Source organism: Diceros bicornis, chromosome 11, assembly GCF_020826845.1.
Source record: "Diceros bicornis minor isolate mBicDic1 chromosome 11, mDicBic1.mat.cur, whole genome shotgun sequence".
NCBI classification, from domain to species: Eukaryota; Metazoa; Chordata; class Mammalia; order Perissodactyla; family Rhinocerotidae; genus Diceros; species Diceros bicornis.
Window position 1 is genome coordinate 64,725,730 of NC_080750.1, and position 27,046 is coordinate 64,752,775.

Genomic DNA, 27,046 nt, shown 5'->3' on the forward strand with positions numbered 1-27,046 from the left:
TGGGTCAAAGGATACTTACATTTTTAAAGCAAATTGCCCTTCAGAAAGCTTGTACCAATTTATATTCCTGCCAACAGTGTATGTAATTGCCTTTTTCATAAACTTCGGGCAATTTTGGGAATTGCCTTTTTAGAAGATAATTGCTGGTTTAGGAAGTGAAAATAAAGGTGTCTATGCTTATTTTAATTTGTATTTATTTGGTTATTAGTAAGTCGAACATTTTTTATTGTCCAGCTTTTTGCATTTCGTTTGTTAGAATGTTTTCTTTTTCTTGGAAAAATAGGTAAACCATATATTTGTTCTGTGTCTTTCCACTTGCTTTTAAAAGGTAAGTAATTTTTCCCGATTAGTTTTTCAATTTGTACGTTTAAGATATGGTGAGATAATGTGTCCAAAGTTCAGCGTTTTTCTCAACATCAGCCTGTAGGGGTCTCTCTAAACCAAATTTTTGGAAATCAAACTGATTTTAAGAAACTCTTAAAATTGTCTGTGATACAGGGGCAGTCTCGGCGAGTCCAGGTGGAAGTGAAGTCTGTGCAGGAATCCGGGACTTTACCACTGATGGAAGAATGTATATTGTCTGTTGGCATTGGATGTGTAAAAATTAGACCACTCAGATCCCCCAAGACTCACGAGCCCTTCCATGTAAGTTCTTGTTGAAAGACCCAACCAGACAAGAGTCTTTTGGAACCCGTCAGAAAACTGCCTTCCACAAACGATTCTTTCAGTATTTCCTTTTGTTTTCCTTTGATGCCTTTTTTATTGTATTGCATTTTTGTAGAATCACTCCACCAAACTATTGGTTTTGCCCTGGTACATGGCAAACTGAGGGTTAAACCATCTCAGCCTTCAGAAGCTCTTCAGTACCTACTAGTGATTGCCTCCCCCATCACCCACCCTCTCTGTAGAAACCCCCTGCTGGCTTGTAAAGACTCTTTGCCAGCAGGTGTTTGATTTCCCCTGGGGAGTGGGACTATAAACTCAGCAGGGAAAGTATTGTACTGGTTCTTGAAAAGGTCAAATGAGTGTTCTTCACTTTACTATGAGAAGCTCAAGGTTTTACTCCAACTTCCTGAAAACTATAAAACCAAGACCGAGGGCTAGGGTAGGTGGGAGATGAAATTGTATATTCATTAAAGTAGAAAATATAAAGAATGGGTAAAGATTCAGATTGTTTAGTGTAGCTTGATTCTTGGATAGTTATTTTGGTTCTGCATAATGTATTTTTTCTTTTAGGAGGAAGAGGAGGACATGGACAGCTACCAGGTAATTAAGCACTTGTTAGCCTCATCAAATAAGCTTGATTAAAGTACTACTAAATTATACATTCTTGAGTCTCACTATACTGTTGCTTAATAATTACACAGTTAATTTTGATTCAAATATTGCTTTTTCTCAAATTAAAACAGAGTAGGGAACAATGAGTGTTTCATAGACTATAAAGTAAAATCTGTTTAGTGCAGGAAATTATTTGTGACTGTTATCCTTTTCCAAAGCTGGAGCTCCCCTTCCAGGTTCCCTACAGATCCATTTCTCTAGGTCTTCTTTTTTGCACCTTTTCTCTCCTTGAGTGGATCACCCACCCTTTCTCCCATAAGAGTTGTCTCATCCTTATCTTCAGTCAAGCCCAGCCCCTAGATATTGTCCATATTTTAAGCCAGGTCTCCCTTCCCCACTTCCTGGAGTCGTCCAGGTTTGGTTTTGGTTTTTTCCCCACTTTTCCTAGTCTCCTGCAAGATTTTGTTTATGTCTGTGAAGTCTTATCTTGTTAGTCATTGTTTTAGGACTGTCAGAGCTCTTTGGATCCTGATTATGTCATCCACTGTAGTCACTCTCCTGGTTTTGCATCATTCTAATTTGATAAAAATGTCTGCCTTCCTATAAGTCACTGATAAAAATGTTGTATCAGATAGGGTTAAATACAGAGTCCTATGGCACAACAATAGAGACTTCTTTTAAGCTGACATTAATCACTGTTCTTTGGATGTGATATTTCAGTCATTTATGATTTCATTCAAGTAGATCCATTGCACATTTCTCCATCTTGTCCACAAGAATGTCACGAGCTATTTGGTTAAGTGCTTTAGTGAAATCCAGATACACACTGTCCGTAGCATTCCACTGATCTACCCAGTCTTGTAACTTCATTACAAAGGGAAATGAGGTCTGACTGGCACGCAGTCAGGTGTTTACTGGGAGAGCTGTTAGTCTGTTGATAATGCCCCCTCCTCCCTCTCCCATCCTCCCCCTCCTTAAAAAAAAACCCTCAGAAACAAGGGAGAGAAGCATTTATGTATTGTTGTAGAGACGAGCAAAACATGTTGAAGGCAGTAGTTAAGAAATTTGAAGACTTCTTATGATAGTTTTAAGGGATATAAATTTGAAGATTATTATTTGTGACTTTTATCCAGCAAAGAGACCTTGTAGAAGATCTTAGTTGCGAGTGCTTGGAGTTCTACCCCTTGAGCCAATAGAAATGAAACTGGTTCTGGGTATCAGAGAATGCCCTTTCAGAAACAGTCTTACTCTAGAACAGTTGTGCTTTAATTTCTGAAAGTTTCTGTTCTGAGTCATGGTTGGAGTCAACTAGTGGTAGTAATAAAGACATTAGTGTATAATACTTTACGTTTTCAAAGCATAGTAGGGTAAGGTAAGATAGAGCATTGGTTTCAGATAGATTGTCTTGACGTTCTGTTTACTATAATTTCCCTTGTTTTCTTCCAGGATCGGGATTTAGAAAGACTGCGTAGAAAATGGCTAAATGCACTGACCAAACGTCAGGAGTACTTAGATCAGCAATTGCAAAAGCTCGTCAGTAAACATGGTAGGAAGAGCAGTTTGAATATTTCCTTACCCCCAAATCAGTGCATAGTTAATCTCCATTTGCCGCCACGTAAATTAGAAGTAGATGAACACATCAGTAATGGGGACAACAGGAGTGTAGGAGTGTTACTTATTTGTGTCATATCCTTTCAAAGGAACATTTATCCAATTGTAATGATGTCTTTGCCTAGGCCCCCCCCCCAACAAGAAAAGAAAACATAGTACGTAAAGTAAATATTGTCCCTCAAAAATAACTTAAGGAAGGGTACTAACATTTCTTGATTTCTTGTCTAAAAATACTTGAATCCTCTGACTCTGGAAGAAATCATTCAATTGCTGTTCCACTGTAGGCCTTCCATGACCTGAAGATGGCCTCTGGAATGTACACCAACCTCTCTAGCTTATAGTTAGTTTTTTATCATGAGTTTTTTATCATTAATTTGGGAAGTAATGTTCTTCGTGAACCCTCAGTAACTGAAATACAGGCAATTCCTGTTGATATGCAGGACAAAAATACAAATAGCAAGTGAGATATCTGTATTTGATCCTCATGTCTGATGTTCTAGATAAAACAGAGGATGATGCTGACCGTGAAGCTCAACTTCTAGAGATGAGGTTGACACTAACTGAGGAGAGGAATGCAGTGATGGTCCCCTCTGCTGGCAGTGGGATTCCAGGGGCCCCAGCAGAATGGTATGAATGCTGCCATGTGTCTTCTGAAGTTCTAAATGCTCACTAAGCTGCCTGCTTTCTATGAATTTTGCCTGTGCTTCAATTAATAGCAGACTTAGCATATGGGAAAAAGTTGTTTGAATTAGAGGAAGAGTTAAATTATTTTCATGAATTAGAATAACTCTGGCTTAAAACTGTGTTTTAGGCAATAATATTGTTATTGGCCCAAGTAACTAAGATTTCTGAGAATCTAAATCAATATTTAGTACCACTGCACTTAGCATTTAAAAAAATAATTAATATGTTAATTACTTGGGTCATTCCCTTAAAAGACCATTTGGTCATAATAAAACTGCATGTCCAGGAGTTTTTGGTTTTGGTGCTGGCTTAAACTGTACCGTCAGCAAATGTTCTGTGCCACTTTAGAGAAATTAAAAATAGTAAATTATGCCACATGGGGCTCTTAGGTATATCATTTTATAAGAAAGTAAGTTTAAACAAGAGAGCTTCAATTATGAGCAGGTATATGTGTCTTAGACTGAGTTCTAGTAGCAGAGCATATGATAATTACATGTGAGAGCACTAGTGAAGAGAAGCAGCGGTTACAGTCAAGTCCTTGTGGCCTCTCTAATGTGAAATTATAGCAAACCCAATACCCAGAGTTATTACTGGCTTGACCTATAATAGTTCTGAATGTTCATTAAGGCTGTGTTGTGAAGTCCATACTGCTGAGAAAGTCTGCCTTATTTGAGATGCCATTTGTTCCTTATGTTTTAGGACCCCAGTTCCTGGGATGGAAACACACATTCCTGTTATATTCCTTGACTTAAATGGTAAGTTAGGAGGTGCTTTCTGAAGGCTTACCTCTGACGAATTAGTGTCTAAGTAACACTTAGATTCTAGCAAAGTGTGCAGTTAGGCAAGTCTATAAGCCTATGCTTAGGGTCCATTTTATGTGTGCCAGAGGACTCTGATACTCAACAAACAATGAATTTTCTGTAAGAATAATATATTTTAACAGTAATAGGTATGTTTCACCATAATGTGTTCTCACATTTCGTTCTGTGACTCATACTGCTATGTGTATGCTTTGTTCTCCCATCAATTTAGGGTGGTAGTAATGTTTTCCTGTAGTTAAAATATTTTCTTCTTTAATTCTTAGGAAAAGACTTCTCTCTGGAAAGGACTAATAACTAGTGATGCTTATATAGCATGTTTTCTTTCATCTGGTGTTTTCTTAGCATTACTGAATAAATTTCTCACTTTTTCTATGAGTTCTTATCCCTGCATTACCTATTTTTTTAAAATAACTGTCATTTTTTCCTGACTTTTTTCCCCTCCTGTAAAATATTTTGGATATGGCTACATTTTACATATACTCTGTCTGAGGAGGGAAAATAAAAATGAAAAGGTAGATTAAAGAGCTAAAAATAAGTTAAAAGCCAGCAGTTAAATTCCTAAAACATCTGCAGAAGAACTGTGTATTAAAATTAACTATCTTATATGACAACCAAGATGTCCTCCTTGGTTTTCTTCCCCTTAGCTGAAAGTGAGTTATAATATCTGAGGTATTTAACATCTTGTGCCACTTCGCTTATTTAGACATCTGGAAGATTTTTATATACACACAGAGTTAGAGAATAATACTTAGCCACTCCCACTGTCTGTCCACCTGGTGGGGGTTTAATGCATTGCCACAGCACTCTGTCCTACCTTGTTCTCTTGGACTTTGGAGCCTGAGGGTGACTCTGGCTTATTCTTATGTTAGGTTGCTAGATAGGTGTGTGTGTGTGTGTGTGTGTCTGTGTGTGTGTTTAGGAGGGTAAGAAAGTGGAAAAGAGTAAGCTTCTATTCCAAGACATGATCAGGACCTTATTCGGCTATGAACCAATTCTCGGTCCGCCCAAGCCCACATACCAGAAAAGATACTTTTGATGCCTACTCACAAGCTTTAGATGGATAGGGAGTTGGGTGGGCCAGGCCTGGAGCTGAAGAACCGAAGGGCCACGGGGCAACCCTCTAGCTCATGTAGCCAGTTGATTCTTTTGTTGAACTTAATTGTCAGAAGATTGGAATCACTTTCACTTCTTGTTTCTTCAGTGCACTAAAAGATAGGGAATTTGGATTGTAATCCTGTCATTGACATTTATGGGCTGACCTTGAGTAACCTTTTGGGTATCTTGGCTACAGTTGCCTTCTATGTAAAATAAGGCATAAATAAGGAGATGAGATAAGATGATTTCTTGAGGCACTTCCCATTGCTAAGGTCTGTGACCTGTTTAATGGTCATTGTCCAACTCATGTAAGATTTTAGAGCCAAAAGCAAATGAAATTTGAGGCAGAAGAATTTAATACTAAGCACATTGAAATTTAGCTGGTAGGGGTTATCCTTTAAAATGACCTCCCTGTTTAATGGAACTTCTTTGCTTTTAGCTGATGATTTCAGCTCTCAGGATAATCTTGATGACCCAGAAGCTGGTGGATGGGATGCTACCCTTAGCGGGGAAGAAGAGGACGAGTTCTTTGAACTGCAGATTGTAAAACAGCATGATGGAGAGGTAAATAAAGCATAACTGGGGAAGATCAGAGGAAAAGTAGATTCTGTAACCTTTCCATGAGCCTTTTGAAACAATCAGCAAGGTAATCATTTCAGTGCTTAGACTTATCAAGAAATATAAATGAAAACCTTTCATTAGGACTTCCAGAAGAAGTGGACCATCAAATTATATCCATTCACTGTTTTTACTTCCTCTTCTGGTAAAGGGTCTCTGTTAGGACTCATAGTTCAGGTCAGCAGTGGCCCACTCTCTAGGGAAATGCCAGTGAAGTACATAGAGTAAAATGACGCAGTGTTTGGGATTTGCTTTGAAATTCTTTAGTAAGGACTTTTAAAAAGGGAAAAAAAAGAATAGGTGAAGCCAGCGTGACAAAATCTTGATAATGTTTGAATCTGAGCGATGGGTATACAATAGGGGCTTATTTTCTAATTTTGAGTATATTGGTAAAATATTTTAAAGAAGGAAAGCTGATGTGATGCTTTGAAGGACACGTCATTGCTTAGTGGTATTCCTAAGATGGAAATCTTGAAGCTAATAGTGGAGAAACAATCAGACAAACTCAGTTGGGTCCATTCTGTAAAACAGTGGGCCTATACCTTCTTTAATAAGTCTGTGTCATGAGTGACAAAAAAAGGCAAGGAAACCATTCCAGATTAAAGTAGACTAAAGGGACATGACAACTAAATGCAGTTTGTGATACTGGATTGGAACAATTGAAAAATGTTAATATGGACTCTATATTATATAGTAGTCTTATATTGATGTTAAATTTCCTGAACGTGATAATTGTCCTTTGGTTAAGTCAGAGGATATCCTTGCTCTTAGAGGATACTTGCTGAAGTATTTAGGGATGTAGAGTTATATGTCTGTACCTTACTCTAAAGTGGTTCAGTAAAAAAAAAATAATCTGTGTGTGTATGTGTTGTGAGAAAGAGAAAGGAAAAGTGGCAAAATGTTAACAGTTGATGAATCTAGATGAAAGAGATACAGTTAATTGTACTGAATTTGCAACTTTTCTTTATGTTTGAGCATTTTTTCAAAATAAAAAAATTTCAAAACCAGCCAGCCAGGAACATTATGCTCTGTACTCCAGACTAGGATGATTGAGGCCACATCCTCACATTCCATAGTCTTTGAGGGCAGTTCGCCTGGTAGAGCAGCACTCATGACTGGCGTGTACCACTTCAGCCTAAGCCAAGATGTGTCCTTGTGAGCTATTTTGTTTTTAGGAGGAGACAGAAAAGTATGTTCTTTCTGTCTTCTCTGCAGGTGAAAGCAGAAGCCTCTTGGGACTCTGCGGTACACAGTTGTCCTCAGCTCAGTAAAGGCACGCCTGCGGATGAGCGAGTGTTTCTAATTGTGCGGGTGACGGTCCAGCTCAGCCATCCGGCTGACATGCAGCTGGTTTTACGGAAACGAATTTGTGTGAATGTTCATGGCCGGCAGGTGAGTCATTAATCCTAGTTGAAGAAATGACTTGAACCACAGGTCCGACACAAGGGCAGGGCTGTGGAATGATTGCTCTGGCCTCTTGTCCAAACAGGCCGCTTCAGTCCTGAAACATGTCATCCTGACTTCCTCCTAGACAGTATAAAATTGTTACACTGAATCTTTCTTATTACATATTCACAAATTATGGCCATTCTTTTGGGTGCCACAGAGCCCTGTCAAAGTGAAGTTCACTGTTTGTTTTCCACTTTTCATCTGGATTCTACAGATGAGAAGATTCACTGCAGCTTAGCTCTTTGTGCTTCTTACCCTTCACTTTCCATACCTTTCTTTCCTTTCAGTCGCCTCTGCTAATTCGTTGATTCATATATTTGGAGAGTGTACTCTGTCAAGCTTTGGGGTAAAAATAAGAAATAGTCTGCATCCTTGATGAGCCAGTGTCCATTGGCATATGTAGTGGTATAAACAGGCAACTCTTCTCTATTGTGATAGTGCTATAATGCAGGCGCTTACCAAGTGCTGGAAGATTGCAGGTGGGAGAATGGAGAATTCAGATGGAGGAAGCTGGGAAGGCTTCAGAGAGCAGGGTGGCATGTGTGTAGCTCCTTTACAGACAGGGAGTTTGGCTGGCAGAGAAGGAGGAGTTGGGTGTTCCACGGAGAGGAGGTACATGTGCAGAGGTAGTGAGGAAGGAAAGGGCGTGGTAGGCTTGGGGACCATGAGAAGCATAGTGTGAAGAGTATGCTGCAGAAGCCAAGGCTGTGGCTGTCAACATAGTTGCAGCTAGATTATGAAGGACTTTGTGCCGTATAAACGGGTTTAGTAGAAAACTTCTAGGTAAGAATATGAACTATTTCTGCTATTGGCTTTGCAGATATAGGATTTAGGAGGTTGATTCTAGGGATTCTTTTTAACTGTCTATGCTCACTTTTCTGAGGCCTTCTCGATACACTGACTAAAACCAGGACAGATGAAAATAAATCTTTTCATTTAAAAGAGCACAGTCATGGTTGACAGAGTCCTAGATGTAATCTCCACCCGTAAAAATTAGTCTTTAGTTCTAAATGTCACACTGATATCAATCTTTGAAATGAAGACTGGCAGTAATGCTGTTAAAATTGCAGCTCTTTAGCTTGGCAATCCAACATCAATAAAATCCAGGTCATCGGGTTAGCTATAGATATAGATGGTATGTCTCCCATTCACTCTTTTCTCGGTCTCCCTTTTCTCGGAAATCTTTAAGAGATTGAAAAAGCCACATTGCTCTTGGGGTACGTTTTGAAGAGTTATTTGCCATTTTAGAACTAGAGATTGTGGTTGTCAGGCACTGAGACTTACCTGGTGCAGCTGCCAGCCCCACAGAGTCTTTAAGGAAAGGATGCATTGTGGAGTCACCAGGTTTTTTCTGTTTTTGGATTGGTTTAAATTTATTTTTTTATTGTAGAGACAAGGAGTTGCTGCATTTTTCCCCTGGTTGAAATGGTTTGATAGTATCGAGTTGATATTGGATGAAATGATAGTATTTTAGGGCATGCCGGTTTCCTTCCCATTTTCAGACATTTTATTCCTAAAAATTGCTTCTTTATAGCAAGAACAGGGACTTCCTTATGATCCTAATACATGCAAGTCAGCTTTAACAATTCCATACAAATAGAAAACAAAAAGTAAGATAACCCACACCTCTCCCCCTCACCCATTACAAAAGACCAATAGCTGTGCTTTGACAGTGGAATTGGCAGTGGCTCACCTTGCAAGGCTCAAGTCAAGAGAGTGAAGGGATGAAATACGTGGTTCTTTGCATTCTAAAAGGGTAAAATCCTCTAAAAAATTAAAGATCAGTGAGTAGGAAAGAAATTATTATGTAGGTATGTGAGAATATGTACTTCTAAGACCAAACACCTTGATTTTTCTATTTTCTTTGGGGGTTTTCACATATTTTCTACTTCCCTTTTGCATGGGGAAAAAGGTTTAGTATGAGTTTAATATCCTCTCTTCTTATCTTTATTCACCAATTGTATTCTGCCCTCATCTCTGCTCTCTTCAACCTCTACAGGATGTTCTTAGCAGCATCTTCAAATGAGTCATCTACGCATTAATTCAACAGTTCAATTCTTAACTGTGCAAAGAGCACAGTCAGCATAAACAATGACCATGCACTCTTAAATCATTCTTCATAACGATCCTGCTTTGGTCAAGAATTTAATGCCTGAACTTGTCAATATTCATGGTGCAACATGTCCATTGTGCTGCAAAAAAAAAAGTCTAAGAGTCACCAGTCCTTGCTTACATCTTCATTGGAAGGTCATTTTATTATGTAGAAGTCAACAGTCTTATTTCTGTAGCCTTTAAGCAGAGTTGAACCAGATGCCTAGTGTCACTTTCCAGAGTTTAGGGTCTGTACTTTTCATATATTGGATATAGGAACTGTCACATGGCAGGTATCTAATAAATTGGTCTTGTGTCCTAAGACGAAGTTGAGGAACCTGTATTTAGTGATTTGGATTTCAGCTTGCTTCTATTGGAAATATGCTCTGTTTCTTTTTGGTTAGAGTGAATGCAGTATCCTTTCTGCTGTCTCTTTGTTAATGAAAACTCAGTTTTTGAGGTGGGAAACTATATCAACTATACTTTCTATTTTGTTTTTCTCTAGGGTTTTGCTCAGAGTCTCCTAAAAAAGATGTCACATCGAAGTTCTATTCCTGGCTGTGGAGTGACTTTTGAAATTGTCTCCAATATTCCAGAGGTATGAAGAATCATATGAAATTTGAATTTACTAAAAGTAAACATGTAAAAAGAGCCAACTCCCTGAAAAGTCGCCTACTCAAGAAATATGTGTTAAATGAAAATGTATATTTAGGGAAATGCTACATATTTGTAGAGGTATTTCCTAATCTTAACTTGATTCATAGTAAAATGTATTTGTGCCATTAAAGGTTCTGGTTTTAGTATTTTGTTAAAGAAGAACTTTTGAAAAGCAAATCAACACGTTTTTACTCATAGAAGAAGACATAAAAAACAATATTATAACCCTCAAAGGGAGGCAACATAGCATAACATAGAGATTCAGGGTTTCATTTTGAAATTAAACAGAAATCTTGTTCCTGCCACCTCTTAGTGAAGTGAACTCGGGTAGGTTATTTGAGCCTAAATTTTTCATTTATCAAATTGAGTTAGTGATACCTCCTGTACAGGGTTGTTTTTAAGGATTAAATGAGACAATGTGTACACATTGTTGTGCACATGCTAAAAATAAATTGTAATTGCCATTGTTACTATAGTTACTATTATTCTTTTATTATTATTATTTCTGTTTCTAAACTAATTGAGATATTCACAGGAATGAAACAGATGGAACTTAAAATACCTCTGACAGAAGCTTGCTGGAGGATGTAGCTTATATTTGCTACATAATATTCCTACTATTTAATCCCGAATTTAGGCAGATTTATTCTCCTGGCCATTGGCACAGCTGGTGTTGGAGGCCTTCCTTACAGCGGTAGGAGAAGCGAGGGTTCTAAGAAAAGAACTCGATGAAAAAGGAGAAAGAAGAGCAGTTCCTTCTGCCACACTCACCATCCAGAAATCTGGGTGTGGACGAGGAGGTGTAGACTGCTCTCCTGGGGAGTGGAGGAGTGGGGATGTGAGCCCTGGGGGTGGGTGCTCGCTGCCAGCGTCGTTCTCTTCTTTTGAGAGCTGGGTATCTGTTGAGTGATTCTGTTGAGTGTTTGAACAATGGGTGGACGATACATATTTTAGTGCAGAGATCAGTTTTTGGAAGACTAAAAAGATTACACAGTACTTAGGCCTTGTTTTAGATTTCTTGTATTGCAAAACACTTTTTCTCTCAAATAATGTCAAATAATAACTTGCTGTTTCCTGGATCTTCAAAGTGTTAGACTTACATAGTAAATATTAACTGTTTATTTAATTTGGAACCTGCTGAACATTTAAAAATTAAGCCTGTTTTCAGAGTTAGATTAGCTGTAAAATCTTAGGTCTGTAATAGATTGCTCTTTGTATATGTACTTACATGTTTAGCTGGAGACTTACTGTTTATTTTCTGTATCTGAATGTTTTTTATGTTTTTCTAGTTGTTTCGGATCCTAACTCTAGAAATGGTTTGAATGCAGTTGAGAAACAATCACAGCTATAGTGAACTATCCAGATTTTCCTTTTCTCTCTTCATCTTCCTTCTCTCTCCTCCCCTCCCATTTGGAGTTTTCTTATCCTCTTTAAAAGTGATTTTAGGGGGCCGGCCCCGTGGCTTAGCAGTTAAGTGCATGTGCTCCGCTACTGGCGGCCCGAGTTCGGACCCCGGGCACACACCGACACACCGCTTGTCCGACCATGCTGAGGCCGCATCCCACATACAGCAACTAGAAGGATGTGCAACTATGACATACAACTATCTACTGGGGCTTTAGGGAGAAAAAGGAGGAGCATTGGCAATAGATGTTAGCTCAGGGCCGGTCTTCCTCAGCAAATAAGAGGAGGATTGGCATGGATGTCAGCTCAGGGCTGATCTTCCTTACAAAAAAAATTTTAAAAAAATTTAAGAAAAAAGTGCTTTTATTTGTCAGGTGATCTAGTTTTCAAAGGGAAGAAATGTGGGGGAATCAGCTGAAAGATAAATGTATAGCTTCATGTTATTGGGCTGCCTGTTAATAAGTAGCTAAACATCTAGGTTTGTAAGCGTTATTTTCACATTATCAAATCCTGATAATGAAGAAAAAGGAAAAGTGAGGCTTCAAGTTTATAGTGTAAGGATTACACTTAATTTTTAATTTAAAAACAAAATAAAAATATTCCTTAAGAAGCTAGGTTTCATTATGAAAAAGCCTCCAAAAGTTCTTCATGTTCCATATTACAGGAGCTATGAGGGCTTGGTGGCAAAAAGAAATAAGTGGTCCTGGGCCAGAGAGCGACAAGAGACAGTTTCGCCATTCTTTTTTTTTAGAACAACTAGAATGCTTTCATTGCTAGTGGAAGTATAGAATGATACAACCACTTTAGAAAACTGTTTGACGGTTGATTATAAAGTTAAAAATACAGCTAGCCCATGACATAGTAATTCCACTTGTACATGCTCACCCAAGAGAAATAAAAGTATATGTCCCTAAAGACTTGCATAAGAATATTCATAGCAGCTTAATTCAAAGTAACCCCAAACTGGAAACATCCCAAACATCCATCAATGGATGAATGGATAAATAAATTGTAGTATATCCATACTGTGGAATATCACTCAACTATACAAGAAATGAACTCGGTGAGTGAATCTCAAAATCATTATGCTGAGTGAAAGAAGCTAGATGCAAAAGGGTATGATTCTATTTATATGAAATTCTAAAAGAGGCAAAACTAAGCTATGGTGAAAGAAATTATCTTGCCTTGGGGAAAGGGAAGGGATTACTGTCAAGGCCATAAGTGAACTTTCTGAGGTAATGGAAATGTTTTATATCTTGATAAGGATGTGGGTAACATGGGTATATACATTTCTTTAAAACTCAAGTTTTCCGTTTCTTATAAAATCAAGAGAATATCTGTTCCCTTCAGACACCAAAAAGTATTCTGTGTTGAGTGGTAAAAAGAATACTCTATCAGGAGTCAGGAGACCTAAGTTGTAGTCTTATCTCTTTTGCTAATTATGTGGTCTTCCTCTTTCCTCATCTACAAAATGAAGATGATTCCTTCTTTTCAGGATTATTAAAAGGCTCAAATGAATTACTGTAGGAGACAAAAAGTTTTGTGAACTTAAGCTACCTTCGAAATTTTCGTATTTTATCTGTTCAAAGGCTCATTTAAATTTTTAAAAATATTTTTGAAGTTAGAATGTGTCTTATAGTTGATGATATCTTAAAATTAATTGGCAGAGTTTTGTTTTTTCTCCTTAGTGGTCTATAAAATAATGTTTTTTCTTAAAGTTGGTGACATCTTAAGATGCAGGGACATATGGATATATATTTTATAGTTTTTGATATTGTTATAACAAATTCACAAGTAAATAAAGTATCTGATTTTCCCTGAGAAGAGTAATTTGTTATGAACCAAGTTTGCTAGAAATAATTAAGTATATTAACAAAGTCCCTCCCTGACTTGTGAGTATTCCGTTTATATGCATGACTGGCCCATGTCAGAGGAGCAGGCGTGGGCTCTGCCGGATAGCACAGTGAGTGAGAATTTGCCTAGATACTTCTCTTCTTGGCTGGCTCTGAGTTTTTGGCTTCTCCTCTCCAGAGTTGAAAATTGAGACCAGTTTTAGAAGCTGCCGCATTTTGAATATGTAGTCTGTAGTAGGCTGCTTAGCAAAAGGGTTGAAACTCAGCCCTTCTTTCCACGCTTATTCTCTATACCTCCTATTCTCTATACCTCCTACTAGGGTTGTTTGAATCCCACCGGTATCCCCTTATCTAGCTGTCACTTAGGCTCCTCATTCCTCTCTCCGGCCCTCAAGATACGTTCCTGAAGTATCGTCCTGGTGGTTATATTTTCAGCTAGCCCACCAAATCCTTTCTAACAAGTAATGTTTTTATTTGCAATGGAAATATAGTAGAGACAGTTTTGTTGAGAATGTGCTGTTTCAGCTATGCTGTGTTTAACTAGCCTTTCAAGTTAACCTAACCACCATTTATACCATGATATCTGTGGGAAAATGCATTTGAGTTCCAAAAGCTGACTTTAAAGTGGGATTTTGGAATACATCCCATTTGTTAGTTCAGTACACTGTGTGTGTGTATTTGTATAGATCAAGAAGCTTTTATAATGTTTTCTTCTACAATGTGCTTAATTTTAATATAAACTTTCCATTCTCCAGGATGCCCAGGGAGTAGAGGAGCGAGAAACATTAGCAAGAATGGCAGCTAATGTTGAAAACGCAGCTTCTGCTGACTCAGAGGCTTATATTGAAAAGTACCTCAGAAGTGTGCTGGCTGTGGAGAACCTCCTTACTTTAGATCGTCTTCGCCAGGTCAGCCCTCAGAGCTGGTCGCAGTGTTGCTCACCCAGCCTGTGTCTTTGTTTGACTTTCTGCAATTCACGGTGTTGTTACGTCTAAACTTTTGAAGTGTCTGTTTAAGTGGAGCATATTAATTTAAATTAATCTTGCCAGTTAAGTCTTTGAAGTTACAGAAGCTACATTAGGAAAGTTACTTTTCCGAAGACACTAAATGGTATCTAGTTGCCTTAAGGTAGTGGAAGAAAATATTTAACTCTTGCTGGTTAAAGAATTATTTCAAAAATTTCTTTATACTGGGCATTTTAATGTGGCTGAAGAAATATATAGTCACGAAGCAGAACAAGCCCTTCTTTGCTTAGCTGGACATGCCTGCTACAGCCTTAGAGCAGATCTCTAGAAGGGATAATGGAAATGCCAGGAGTAAACCTAGTCCATAGAGAAACCCTAAACCTCACTTTATTTAGCAATATTGAGACTTTTTTTTTTAACCAAAGATACTAATAAAAAATAAAAGTGAATGGTCTAATTTTCATTGTCTTTCTCCTGGGAGTAACTTCTGGCCAGCCAAGGGGGCCGTCAGTAGATAAAGAAAAGAATGCTGTAGGTAACCCATCAGCTATATAATTAACTTTGAGTATTCCACAGTGATTGCAATTGGGTCATTCTGTCATGTGAAGTAACAGCCATTATTTAAAGAACTACGAATGTGTGTATAGACGGCAGCTCTTAAAGCCTGCTTCAGATAGTGTTGCTTTGGGAGTGTGTCTCTAATGTGTATTTTTCCTCTGCATATTTTCTGACTGACAGGAAGTTGCAGTGAAGGAACAGTTGACAGGAAAAGGGAAGCTGAGTAGGAGGAGTATTAGCTCTCCAAATGTGAACAGAGTGAGTACGTGGGTCCCCATTCTGGTCTCTGCCTGGGATCTTTTTCTCTCCTCCTCTTCCCTTGGATAGCTCTTTTCCATCCTTTAAATCTCATCTCAGATATCATTTCCTTCTCTGAACTGATTTAAGTCCCCCCATTCTCTCCCCTGTAGGGTCTGTGCACTGTCCTTACTAACATTATAGGAAAAGTAGCCACTTAAGTCCCTCAGATGTTCCTCATTTATCTTTATATCACCAGTGCCTAGCGCAGAGACTGCAGGGGTTCAGTGAATCTTTTTGAACTAAAGCAAAACTAGCCAAGTGCCCAGGGCAAGCCGTTTGAGTTTTCTGGGCTTAACTTACTTACTTTTAAGTTGAAGAGAAGTCTGGATTATGTTTACAAACTCAGTTGCTTATAGGCCATCCAGGGTAGTATAAATGAATAAAATAGGTTTCTTTCATAATAGTGTCTTAAGTTTGTTGTTGTTGTTTTTTAAAACATAGATATAATTTATGTGCATATTAAGCATATGGTAATTCTTCACAAAGAAATATGCTCTTGGCCCTGTGATTTATCTCTCCTTCCTTACTTTTGATAAAGATGTAGATATGAGAAATATTACACCTTTGTCTGAACTTTGCATCAAGAAAAACCATGATACAAGCATTGTACTAAAGAGCAGCTGACCCTTAGCCTTAGTGTGAGAGAGAGTAGGGAGAGGGAGGAAGGGCATCAGACTGGAGCACACACGTGCCGAGTGACTGAACGACGTCAGTAATGGTCTCAGGCTGGAAGACTGGGAATGTTCTCAAACGTTGAGAAATATCACTTTAATCCAAGGTAAATATCTTCTCATTCCTTTCGAAGATGATGTATTAAAATGTACTGATATATGCAGGGATTTGGTATTTAGAATCCTATGGTTAAAAACAGTTTGTGTGTATACATTTGCTACAAATACGTAGAGAAAGAAGTCATAAGATCAGGACTTGGTAAGGTCAGGACTTGGTAAGGTAACAGTAACCTGGTCTCCTTTAAATAGAAGGGAAAAAACAAATGACGTAGCTCTTTCTCAGGCCCAGCTGGTTATTGCCTCAGTGTGAACTGGATATCTGATCTTATGCAAACCTCCCATCTTAAAATTGTTGATAACCAATTCGATTTTTTAAAAAAATAATTGTGCCTGAAAAAAATAACAGTGTCCTGAAGGCCACTAAGTCTAGTTTGCGACTTGGGTCTCGACAGCCTCTCTGCTACCATCCAGCTTTAACACTCTGTTAATTTGGTTTTCAAAGTCTCGTGTTTCCAGGACTGTAGATTTATGTACTTTCACACATAAAGGACTAATCCCCCTCTTTATTTCTTCTTCAGTTGTCTGGTAGCCGACAAGATCTCATTCCATCCTACAGTCTAGGCAGCAACAAGGTAAGTGTTTATAACTATTTTCTGTCAGTCTTAGACCTATTTCCCATTTAACTTTCCTCCTCTCAAATTCCACATGCTAATTTTACATGCCACAATTTCTCCTACTCTCCTAAACTATGTGAAATTTATTGCAAAGTGTTTAGAGTTCATTTCTTTTTATCTACCAGTTAGATTAAGATTTACTAGAACTTCTCATTACTCTACTTTTTTAGGGGCTAAAAACCAATTTTGTTGCTGAAGTTCGTTTTTCTGTTTAAAACATTTTTCCTGCTGTGTCAGAAAAGGAACTTCTAATCAGATTTTTAATGGTAAAATATTGGTGTAATGATTGATATGAGGAATAAGAAGTTAATACTATTTGTTAAAAGAAAGAAAAATAAGGGAACAGAAATTTTGTTCATTGGAATTTATTTATTTACTTGTTAATATAGCTTTTGCCAGTTTAACAGAGTTTTAAGCATAGATAATTCGTTATTATTTACTTAAAGGTATCACACTCAAAATTGTCATAACTGGATGTCACATATCAAAGTTTTGTGCGTGACATCTTTTGAGAGACCTGGTTAGACACTAGTCCTGTCAGCTGTGGGCGACATGCTCTGTATTAATATCTTAACCCTTGAGGATGTTAAAAGTGAACAGTGTCATATAAAATGGTCTGATATAAGGGAGTTGTTTCAAAATAATCTCGGGGGAGGAGTTGGGGTATAGATAAAAGAAGATTGGCTATTTAATGATAATTATTAAAGCTGAGTGAGATTCATTATACTACTCTTTATTATTATTAAGTCCTCTATACTCTGTTTTTGCATATGCTTGAAATTTTCCTTATAAAAACTTAAGAAAAAGAACACTAAAGTTGATGAATAATTAGACTCATTTTTAAAATCTAAGTTTTATTTCAGGAAGCTACTAGTAGCCTATATCTTAAAAGTGAGAGATCTGTTTATCTCCATCTATTTGTCTATCTACCTACCTGCCAATCAATGTTTATAGATATAAATTGCTCTCCAGCTCATCAGTTTACTCATCACCTGCCATGTCTCTGAAAGTGTGCTAGGGTTTAGTACTCCTTTATACTGGTCCAGTGATAGATTTGATTAATTCTTGGTAAGCATAGCATAGATTGCGATTACCTGAACAAAGCAGAGTTTTTGGAAAATTGGTTGTGTCATTATTTTTAAGTGTAAATAAATGAAATATTTTAAGGAAAATATATTTATAGAAAAAACATGACTTTCTGTGTTCTTCTGGAAATATATCTAACCCAAATTCTCAATTACATTATAAGTGTCTTGAAAGAACTGGCCAAAATTTCTTCAGCTTTTCTATCTCCTCGCAGTTCCCTTCTGTTTAAATGGGGGAAAATATAGAAAATAATAGTTTCTACTTGAAAGAAAATTATTGTGCTTAACCTACACCAAATCAATGGAATAAAGGAACATGGACGGTATAATAGAAGTATGACTAGGTAGAGCAGGAGCCAAAAGGAGGGAGTGCACACTTTCATAGGCATTATTCGGGGATCAAGAGAGGCTCCAGAGAAGAGATAACCGCCCATATGCTTAATGCTGAAAGATGATAATGTCCACTCAGGCAGGGAAGGAGTAGAAGCAACAGTGTGAACAGAAGCATGGAGGGATGAAAAAACTTGTTGTATTCATGACAGTACATGCATCGTGAGTAAGGTGGAGGGTGTGTTGTGGGGTAGAACCCGGAGGAAGGAGGCTTGTTTTAGAAGTTCTAACATTATGTGCCAAGGAGTAATGGGGGAGTTGGGTAGCCACTGAAGGAGTAACAGGACAGTAACATGGTTAAATTTGAATCAGAAAGTTTTTTTAAGAATCCATCTAAACCCCACTCGTGTTCCTGGCTATGGTCTATAAAATTACATTAGAATAATATATACGCTACAAATGTATACAGTTATCAATACAAAAGTGTGAAAAAAAATTTTAATTGGAGAGGAGAGAGATCAGGTAGGTGAGAGGATTCAGCAGTGGGGAGGGGGAGGAAGAGAGATTCAAGATATATTAAGGACATAGAACTAGAACTCTGTGGACATGAAGAATGAGGTTGAGCCGGGGAGGAGACTAGGGTGACATCCAGGTTTCTGGATGACATTGTAGAGAGATGAGCCACAGGAGGGCAGGTTTGGGGAAGAAAATGATTTAGTTCAATTTTTGACATAAGATATCTATGCCAGTTCACAGATCTGGAAGCCTGGGCTGAAAACAGATTTGGGAGCTCAGGGCATAGTTGAAACAGTGTGAAGGATTAGATCACAAAGGCGAAGCTATGAGAGCATGATGATAATACTGCGGGGCAGGCCCAGGAGGAGAAGCTATGAGAGCGTGATGATAATACTGCGGGGCAGGCCCAGGAGGAAAAGCTATGAGAGCGTGATGATAACACTGCGGGGCAGGTCCAGGAGGAGAAGCTGTGAGTGTGATGATAACACTGCGGGGCAGGCCCAGGAGGAGAAGCTATGAGAGCGTGATGATAATACTGCGGGGCAGGTCCAGGAGGAGAAGCTATGAGTGTGATGATAACACTGCGGGGCAGGCCCAGGAGGAGAAGGAAGCTGGCCAACGAGACTGAGAAGAGTCCTCAGAGAGGAAAGAAGACCCTGGAGGGAGAGGCTTGGAAACTGGGGGAGAAAGATATTTTAAGAAGGACTCCCTCCAGATTCTTCAGAGACCGTAAGAAGAGGGCTGAAAAGACTATTGTGGATGTCACAGTCCCAGGACAATTTCTACGGAGGGTTGGGGAGAATTTAGCAGGACATGTCATATTAAATAAATAAATACAACATTACACATTTTTGTTACTCTACCAGGATCCTCTGTTTTCTAGTCATCTTGATTTCTTGAGGTCCCTGGGTAACTTAGTGAAGATGAGGAATGTCTGATTTCCACCCTCTCAGATGTTACTGATGTCATGGTGCCATCACAGCAACAAGGATGTGGATCTCTCTACTCTATTTCAGTATATATTTTGAGTTGTTGTCATACACCTCAAAAAAGTTAAATACTCTTTTCTCCCATTGCAACAGTTTGCAATCTCCCTAAAATTCAGCCTCTCACACCTCTCCCCAACCACAGCAGTCCCCACCCTCTGACAAACAGTGGAAGTTTTGTCAGGGAAAACAGAAGGTGCCAGCCTGCCATTACTAACTTTGCTCTCAATTCAGCTGTGGAACCATCATTTTATCTTCTTTTGAACTCTTGGCACCCAGGGGCCGTGAAAGGTTACCAAGTATAGTGGGACTTCAGTCCACGTCTCATCACTGTCACCCTGGGCATCACTTGACTTCTCACTTGTGTCCAGATCAGCAGGCTAAATGAATGTCCACATATCAAAATTAGAGACCTTTTGCTTTTCACTTGGGGGAAAGGTAGAGGAAAACTGTTCTAAGACAGATTTTTATGGATGGACCTGTTTAATGAATAAGGAAATTCAGGTGATGGAGAATTATAACTACGATGCTAAAAAACAAAGTGGAAAGAATACTAAGCAAAGAGAATTTGAGTCCAGGTTCACTTCAGTCGGGAGAACCAAGCAGCCTCTCCATTTTCAGATGAGGGGCCCCTCAGTAATTTTATCATCTAAAGCAGAGCATCTTAAAAGATTTTTAGGAATAATAAATATTCTTAAAATTATATTTTCTTAGTAGTGAGAAAAGAAACATCCTCCCCCCTACTAGCAGCAAAGAACAGAGCTTCTTCCTGTGGCCTTTTAAATGAAACAATGAAAAATATCTTCAACTATGGCATTGCCTTGAATTCAAAATGTGTTATTAGCGCTACTTGTAATAGAATTCGTCGGGATTGAGTAGTGCTTAAACTGATTGACATACAAATCATCCAAATCCTATTAACCCCGTTTATACAGCAGCAGTGCTTACATACATGTGAAATGACATATGTAAAAGGATGCCCACTGCAACATTGTTTATGATGGCAGAAGACTGGAAATAAACTAAATGGCCATTGGTTTGGTCTGGTTAAATTTGTTTTATCTGCATGCACACACACACGCACACCAAATATATAAATGGGATACTATGCAGCTGTAAAAATAATTAGGAATCCCTCCTGGTACTAATATGGAAAGATCACCAGGATATACTTAGTGATTAAAAATGAAGTGCAGGGGGCTGGCCCCGTGGCATAGTGGTTAAGTGTGTGTGCTCCCCTTCGGTGGCCCGGGGTTTGCAGGTTCGGATCCCGGGTGCAGACCTTCACACCACTCATCAAGCCATGCTGTGGTGGTGTCCCACATGCAAAATAGAGGAAGATTGGCACAGAGGTAGCTCAGGGACAATCTTCCTCAAGCAAAAAGAGAAAAATTGGCAACAGATGTTAGCTCAGGGGCAATCTTCCTCACAAAAAAATAAAGAAAGAAAAAAAAATGAAGTGCAGAACTGTATGCTGCCTTTTGTACTATAAAAGGAGGGGACAAGAGAGAAGTGTGTGTGGCTCTTTATAGATTTGCTTACATATGCATGAGAAACCCTGTAAGTATATATGAGAAGCTAATGCCCTTACTTATCTGCCTGGGGAGAGTGGAAATATATGGGGGACTGAGCAGGTGGAGGTGGAGGTAGGAGACTTCTCACTGTGTGCCTTTTTATATTATTTGGGTTTTGGGTCATGTGAACAAATTACCTATTTAAAAAATTAAATAAATTAAAATGCAAAAATTTTATTCTCTACTCTTCTAAGTAGCTAAAAGTTTTTGTTCTCTTGTATGTAGTGGTTTGAGAAAGTCTCCAGTGGCTTTAACTGTAACAACTTGCACACAAATCCTAAAGGAGAGATAACTGAAGAAATTGTTGTGGAATTCCCAAGACTCATGCTGTTTTTTTCTTTTCTTTTGGGGACTTCCTGCATTTTTCAGTTTTCAGAGATCCAGGGAGAGGTAATTAATCCAGTAGGTTTTCCTAATAAGTGGGCTACAAGTACTGTCCTACTATCTGAAACTTATTAGACTTGCTGTTACCTTGAGATAAGAATGCCTTTTTAAATGTAGTTTTTATAAGATGACTAAATTTGACACTGTATTAATTTTTTGGCTCTTACTCTTTTGTAGAAATAACATTGGTAGTCAGTATATACGATTCCTTTCAAATGTTCCTTGTTACCTGGGTCTAAGACTGTAAAAGTATCTGTCAAAAGAGACCAGGAATCAAGGCATCTTACTGAATTTAGAAGGCTCTGGAATGTGAGGATTTAATTCATATGAAACAAATAATACAAATAAGTATTTGAGAACCTGTAAGATGTCCTTTTCTTAAGCATGGGAAAGGGGCAAAGGAGCAAAGAAAATAGCAAAAGTGCTTCGGGCAGTCCTTTGACACCACAGAACTTGGCTCAACAGGACCATCTTGGTGTTTTGCATGAAAGTATTGAATGCAAAGAGAGTCGAGTCAGAAATACAATTTTAACCTGGACTTGATGATGCTTTACATGCTAGAAAACGTGTTTTGAAATAATTGAAAATTATAATTACGTTAGTTACATCTACCTTGCAAGCTTGTGTGGGCCTATTTCTGGACTCTGTTCCATTAATCTAGGTGTCTACCCCTCTGATCTTGATTACAAAATCAGAATTATAGACCACAGAATTTGATGTGCTGTGTCTTCCCCTGTGGAATATCAGAGCATTCAGTTGGTTGAAATAATGTTTAGAAGCAGGGAGAGGCCACAGAGTAGGTTCAGGTCTTCCTTTCCCTCCTAATTTTCAGTTAATATCGTGGTGAACATTAGTCACTTGGGAGCAAAGTGACCCTGAAAGATGTGACAGGGAGGTAGGAACAGAGAGTTTGATAGGGTTAGGGCTCTCGGGGAGGTGAGAAGTGGTAAGGTACTAAAAACAGTCTCACAGTTTGGCCTGTAACACTTTGGATTTGGCCAGCCATATTTTGCATGCCCTTATTTATTGATGCTCACTACATATTAAAATTGGAATTGTTTTGCTGAGCTCCACCAAGATTGAATTGATGAACTAATTAATCTTAAAAAGATAAATTGAATTTGATTAACTACTCCCAACTTTTAAATTCACCTTAGAGCCTAAAAGAAATCACTCTTGATAAGCTTTTCAATTAAAAATATAAAATATTCCCAATTGCAGTGATGTTGCTATTTACTATTACTGGATATTTTATCATTATTTTAAGGCAAATTTTTTAGAGAGATAATGAAAGTGTAGCAAACTTTTTATGAGCAGTTTATGAAGGTGGATTTATATTTAGGTGCAGAATTAATTTCAGTAGATTGTATGTTTTTCCAATCTAAAAATTGGCTGTGCATTGAGATGTTTTGCAATGCAATGAACACTGTCAACATAAAAATATTGGTATTTCTAAAGCCATTTTAGATGGAATTATATTTTTTAATAAACTGGTAAGATAGTGTGTTTGTCATCTTCTGATAGGAGTTTTTGATCCGATTAAAAGTAGCCAAAAGCCTAAATGAATATTCAGTTAACAAAACTGAATTGTGTGTTTTAGCTACATCACCTTCCTGAAAACTGCAATTATTTAGCGTGGAGCTGGTGAAGGCTGGTGCCAGATATGAGTCACTTCTTCTTTAGTTCCATTAGAAGCCATCTTTGGATCTGGAATGTCATTGGCACTTCTCTTTATTTACCTCTTTGTCACTTTCCTGATCAAAAATAGACCTCCTTTCGGAAAACCCAAAGAATTTGTGTCTGGCAGAAGAGCTGTAACAGGAATACTGAAGGTGCGCAAGAGGGACCAAGCCACATCCTCAAGTTAGCTGAGAGCCTCCTGTGTTTTCCTCTGTTCCATTTTGCCTTGAAGCATGGTGCTAGCTGAGAATAATTGCTATCTCAAATAGGATTTTATTTCTTTGAATTCAGTCTGTTAGCACAAATAGTCCTTAATAAGTATAAAGCTAGTTTAGGGATCCAAAACAAAGTCAGAGCTTTCTCTCTTGTATCTCCTCATCTTGGCTTATTCTGAAATTTGATAGACATGCAGAATGTTAGAATCAGATCACGGATTGATCTTTTTAGATTCCAGGTGGTGGGGTGCAGATTACTGTGGTAGAAGTAAAAAAAAAAAAACAAAAAAACATAGTCTTCCACTTTGAGAGCTGAGCTCATAAGAGAACAGAAAGGTCCAGAGTCTGGCCATGTCCTTTTTATTCACTGTCCTGAATTCATCTCCCTCTGAGGTACCTATAACTGGGATGCTTCCTTTTTTTCTTCCCCAACATTTCAGTAAAGGGAGAATAACTCTGGAACAGCCAAGCATATGAAATTTATTGGAAAGACACCAATTACCTTGTCCCTGGGGGGCAGTGTGTGTAGCTAGACCCTGAACCACAGGTTTCATTTCTGGCAAGAGAGAATGGACATGTACTGCCGGAAAAAAGAATGTAGTGAGTGATTTCAGTGAAGTGTTTCTCCAGAGATCTGTGGGTGTCAGAAAGAGGAGGAAGACTGTTGTACCCAGTTTATCATCCAAATTTGTTGTTCCTTCTGAGGCAGAGCCGTTCTGTCCCAGAGCGATTTGAGATACTCTGTGTTCCTGTCTCTGGTTGGTGACAGCTGGGAACAGTTAGCGTATGAAATTCCTCAAGATTTAAGGTGATGGTTAAGGTAGATGGATGAAGTGAATATGTCTCTATTTTTCATTATCTGGTGGGGCTAGCAACGTGGCTAAGGCGATATATAAGAACTGTGCATCCTTTCAAATGTTCTCACTTGAGATATTTGAATATATGAGACAGTAAAAGTTATTGCTTCCATTCTGATTTGGTAGTAACCTTGTGTATGGGAGTGCCAGCTGGGAAAAATTACCTGGGAAGCTAGCAGAGCCCCGAGTCTGCCTTGGGGAAGAGGTGAAACCTGCATTATTTGTCATTGGACCATTATACACCAAACAGCTGAGGTGCTGGCTTCAAACTGGCTACTTAGTTTTCCTAAGGGACAGAGTGCCAGTGTCAGCTGCCAAACAAGGAAGAAAAATCTAAAATATGAAAATAAATTTATTCTCAAATTAAGGAAGTTGTCTTCAAAACAGCCTTGCATGAGCTTAGCACTGTAAACAAAGCATAAGGCTCTTCTTCCTCTGAGAAGCTCCAAAGAGTATCGACCTTAGTGCTCAGCCCCCTGATTGTGATGTCTCAGAGTACACAAAGCTGCTGTTTCCCAGACAGATAATTAAATTTAAATGCAAAAAAACATTAACGAAACATTAAAGTATGTAAATCAGTGTGTGATTCATAGTAACACAAATGCTCCTACAGTGAAGTATTTCAGAGTTCATGGTTCCCCTAATCATCTCTTCATATGTATTTTGTTTCCTTACTTCCTAATGCTAAACATCATACCGTTTTTAAAAATATCAAGTGCTGAGAGAGTTCCTAAGGAAAAGTGATGTTCTCTAAGGTAAACAGGATCCAGATCACTTAGGGCTTATTGATTTTATGATCAGTACTTAGGTTGCTGCTAAAAGCAGATAGGTTTCCAATACATATCTGAAACCTAAGAGGCCTTTCCTCCTCAATCCATCTTCAGGAGCAGTGAAGAACTTGCTTTGCAGGCGATTACTAATGAAAACTCAGGTTAATTGTTAGGGTCACTCATCTGTGGAATACTAGCTTAAACTAATATAAAATACCATTACTTAACTCCGGTGAAAAAGAACTCAGTGATTATCAAAGGATCAAAAGGGAACTAAAAGCATTTAAAAGATTTGCATCTCATCTCCATTACTGGTTTCTGTACTTGTAACATTTGGTTGGGGTTTATTTCTTTACTGGATGGGACTGATGTTAAAAGTGCTTTGATGGTGTCACCATTTTTATGGCTTACCACAAGCTTTAGAATGGCAAATCAATCCATCACCTGACTGGCATCGTTCTTTTATTATGCAATGAAATCTTTTAAATGGGAATTTAAAAAGTTGAGAGTACAGTCAGACTTGTTAATTCAGACTTCTGTTATTGGGAACTTGTGATTACTTGGTGATTTGGGCTTAACTAGAACTTATCTTTAGTATCTGTTAAAAATGAGAGGCTTGGTAATATACTGTTCTAGAATTTTTACTTTCACGAGCAATGTGTGAATGGATGGAAAGATGCATTCCTGGAGAGGAGAGAAGAGACACTTGACAACATTAGAGTTGTTCCTGGGTTTCAGTTGAGAATCTGAAGTGGGAAGAGCATCTTGAGGCAGAAGAGCAGAAACAACCTAAGAAGCAGAATGTTAAGAGAGGATTTCAAAAGGAATGTCTTAATATATACGTATTTTGTGGGAAGCAATGTGATATAGTAGAAAGAATGTTAGGATAGAAGTGAGGAGACGGTAAATTATAAATTGGAGGGGATATCCAAATGTGAGATACCATTCGTGTTAGGGAAATTAATACTATAAAGAAGATAGAAAGTACAAGAGGAAAATTACTTAAGTAATCAAATTTATCATGTCCTATAAAGGCAATAAAGCTTTAGGAATATATAACAGTTTTTTCTTAAATATCTTTAGATTTATTATTGATTGATTGATTTGAATCAAAATAACCGATGTTGTCCATAATAGGGCCGGTGGGAAAGTCAACAAGATGTATCACAAACCTTGGTTTCCAGGGGAGTAGCTCCAGTCGCCCCTTCCCTCCCTGGTTGTCCCCAAAATAACCACTCTCCTGACCCAGGTAAGTTAGATTTTCGTTTGTCAATCACTGTGATGAGATTTGAACATCTTTCAGAAATAGTTTAAATCAGAATTTCCTACCAGGTAACCTCTATCCTACTAGTTAATGCCCATCTGAGTTTTTCCCTTTCTTGTCTTAACGTGTTGAGTTACATTGATTTTTGAATATTGAATTTATCTTGCATTCCTGTGATAAATACCACTTGATCATGATGGTGTTGTCCTTTATATTTGCTTGATTCCATTTGCTATTATTTTGTTAGGATTTTTGTGTCTCTATTCTTCGATGAATATCTGTCTGTACTTTTCTCATAATAATGTCTTTGTTAGGTTTTGGTATCATGATTTTTGTTGGCCTCATTAAATGACTTGGGAAATATTTCCTCATTGTTTTTTTTTCTGAAACAGTTTATGTAAGCTTGGTATTATGTCTTCCATAAATATTTGACAGGATTCACCAGTGACACTATCTGGGCCTGGAATTTTCTCTATGGGAAGATTTTAAATGGTCACTTCAATTTCTTTAATGTAGGATTATTTAACTTTTTTGTATTTCCTTATGAGTCGGTTTTCCTAGGTTATGTCTTTCAGAAAATTTTCTATTTCATCCAA

At 38.1% G+C, this 27,046-nt stretch overlaps 1 protein-coding gene across 3 annotated transcripts in view; it reads left to right on the forward strand.

Moving 5' to 3' along the window:
• The window catches only part of KIF13B (kinesin family member 13B), a 196,265-nt gene that overhangs the window by 125,808 nt on the left and 43,411 nt on the right, over window positions 1-27,046 (forward strand). For all 3 annotated transcript variants that reach the window (XM_058550417.1, XM_058550415.1, XM_058550416.1), the window contains 12 exons: window positions 499-645; window positions 1,237-1,266; window positions 2,725-2,824; window positions 3,390-3,516; window positions 4,273-4,328; window positions 5,929-6,053; window positions 7,323-7,499; window positions 10,153-10,245; window positions 14,317-14,469; window positions 15,265-15,342; window positions 16,694-16,747; window positions 26,324-26,435. In XM_058550417.1, coding sequence (XP_058406400.1) covers window positions 499-645; window positions 1,237-1,266; window positions 2,725-2,824; window positions 3,390-3,516; window positions 4,273-4,328; window positions 5,929-6,053; window positions 7,323-7,499; window positions 10,153-10,245; window positions 14,317-14,469; window positions 15,265-15,342; window positions 16,694-16,747; window positions 26,324-26,435 — 1,252 coding nt within the window. The remainder of the gene's footprint in view (window positions 1-498; window positions 646-1,236; window positions 1,267-2,724; window positions 2,825-3,389; window positions 3,517-4,272; window positions 4,329-5,928; window positions 6,054-7,322; window positions 7,500-10,152; window positions 10,246-14,316; window positions 14,470-15,264; window positions 15,343-16,693; window positions 16,748-26,323; window positions 26,436-27,046) is intronic.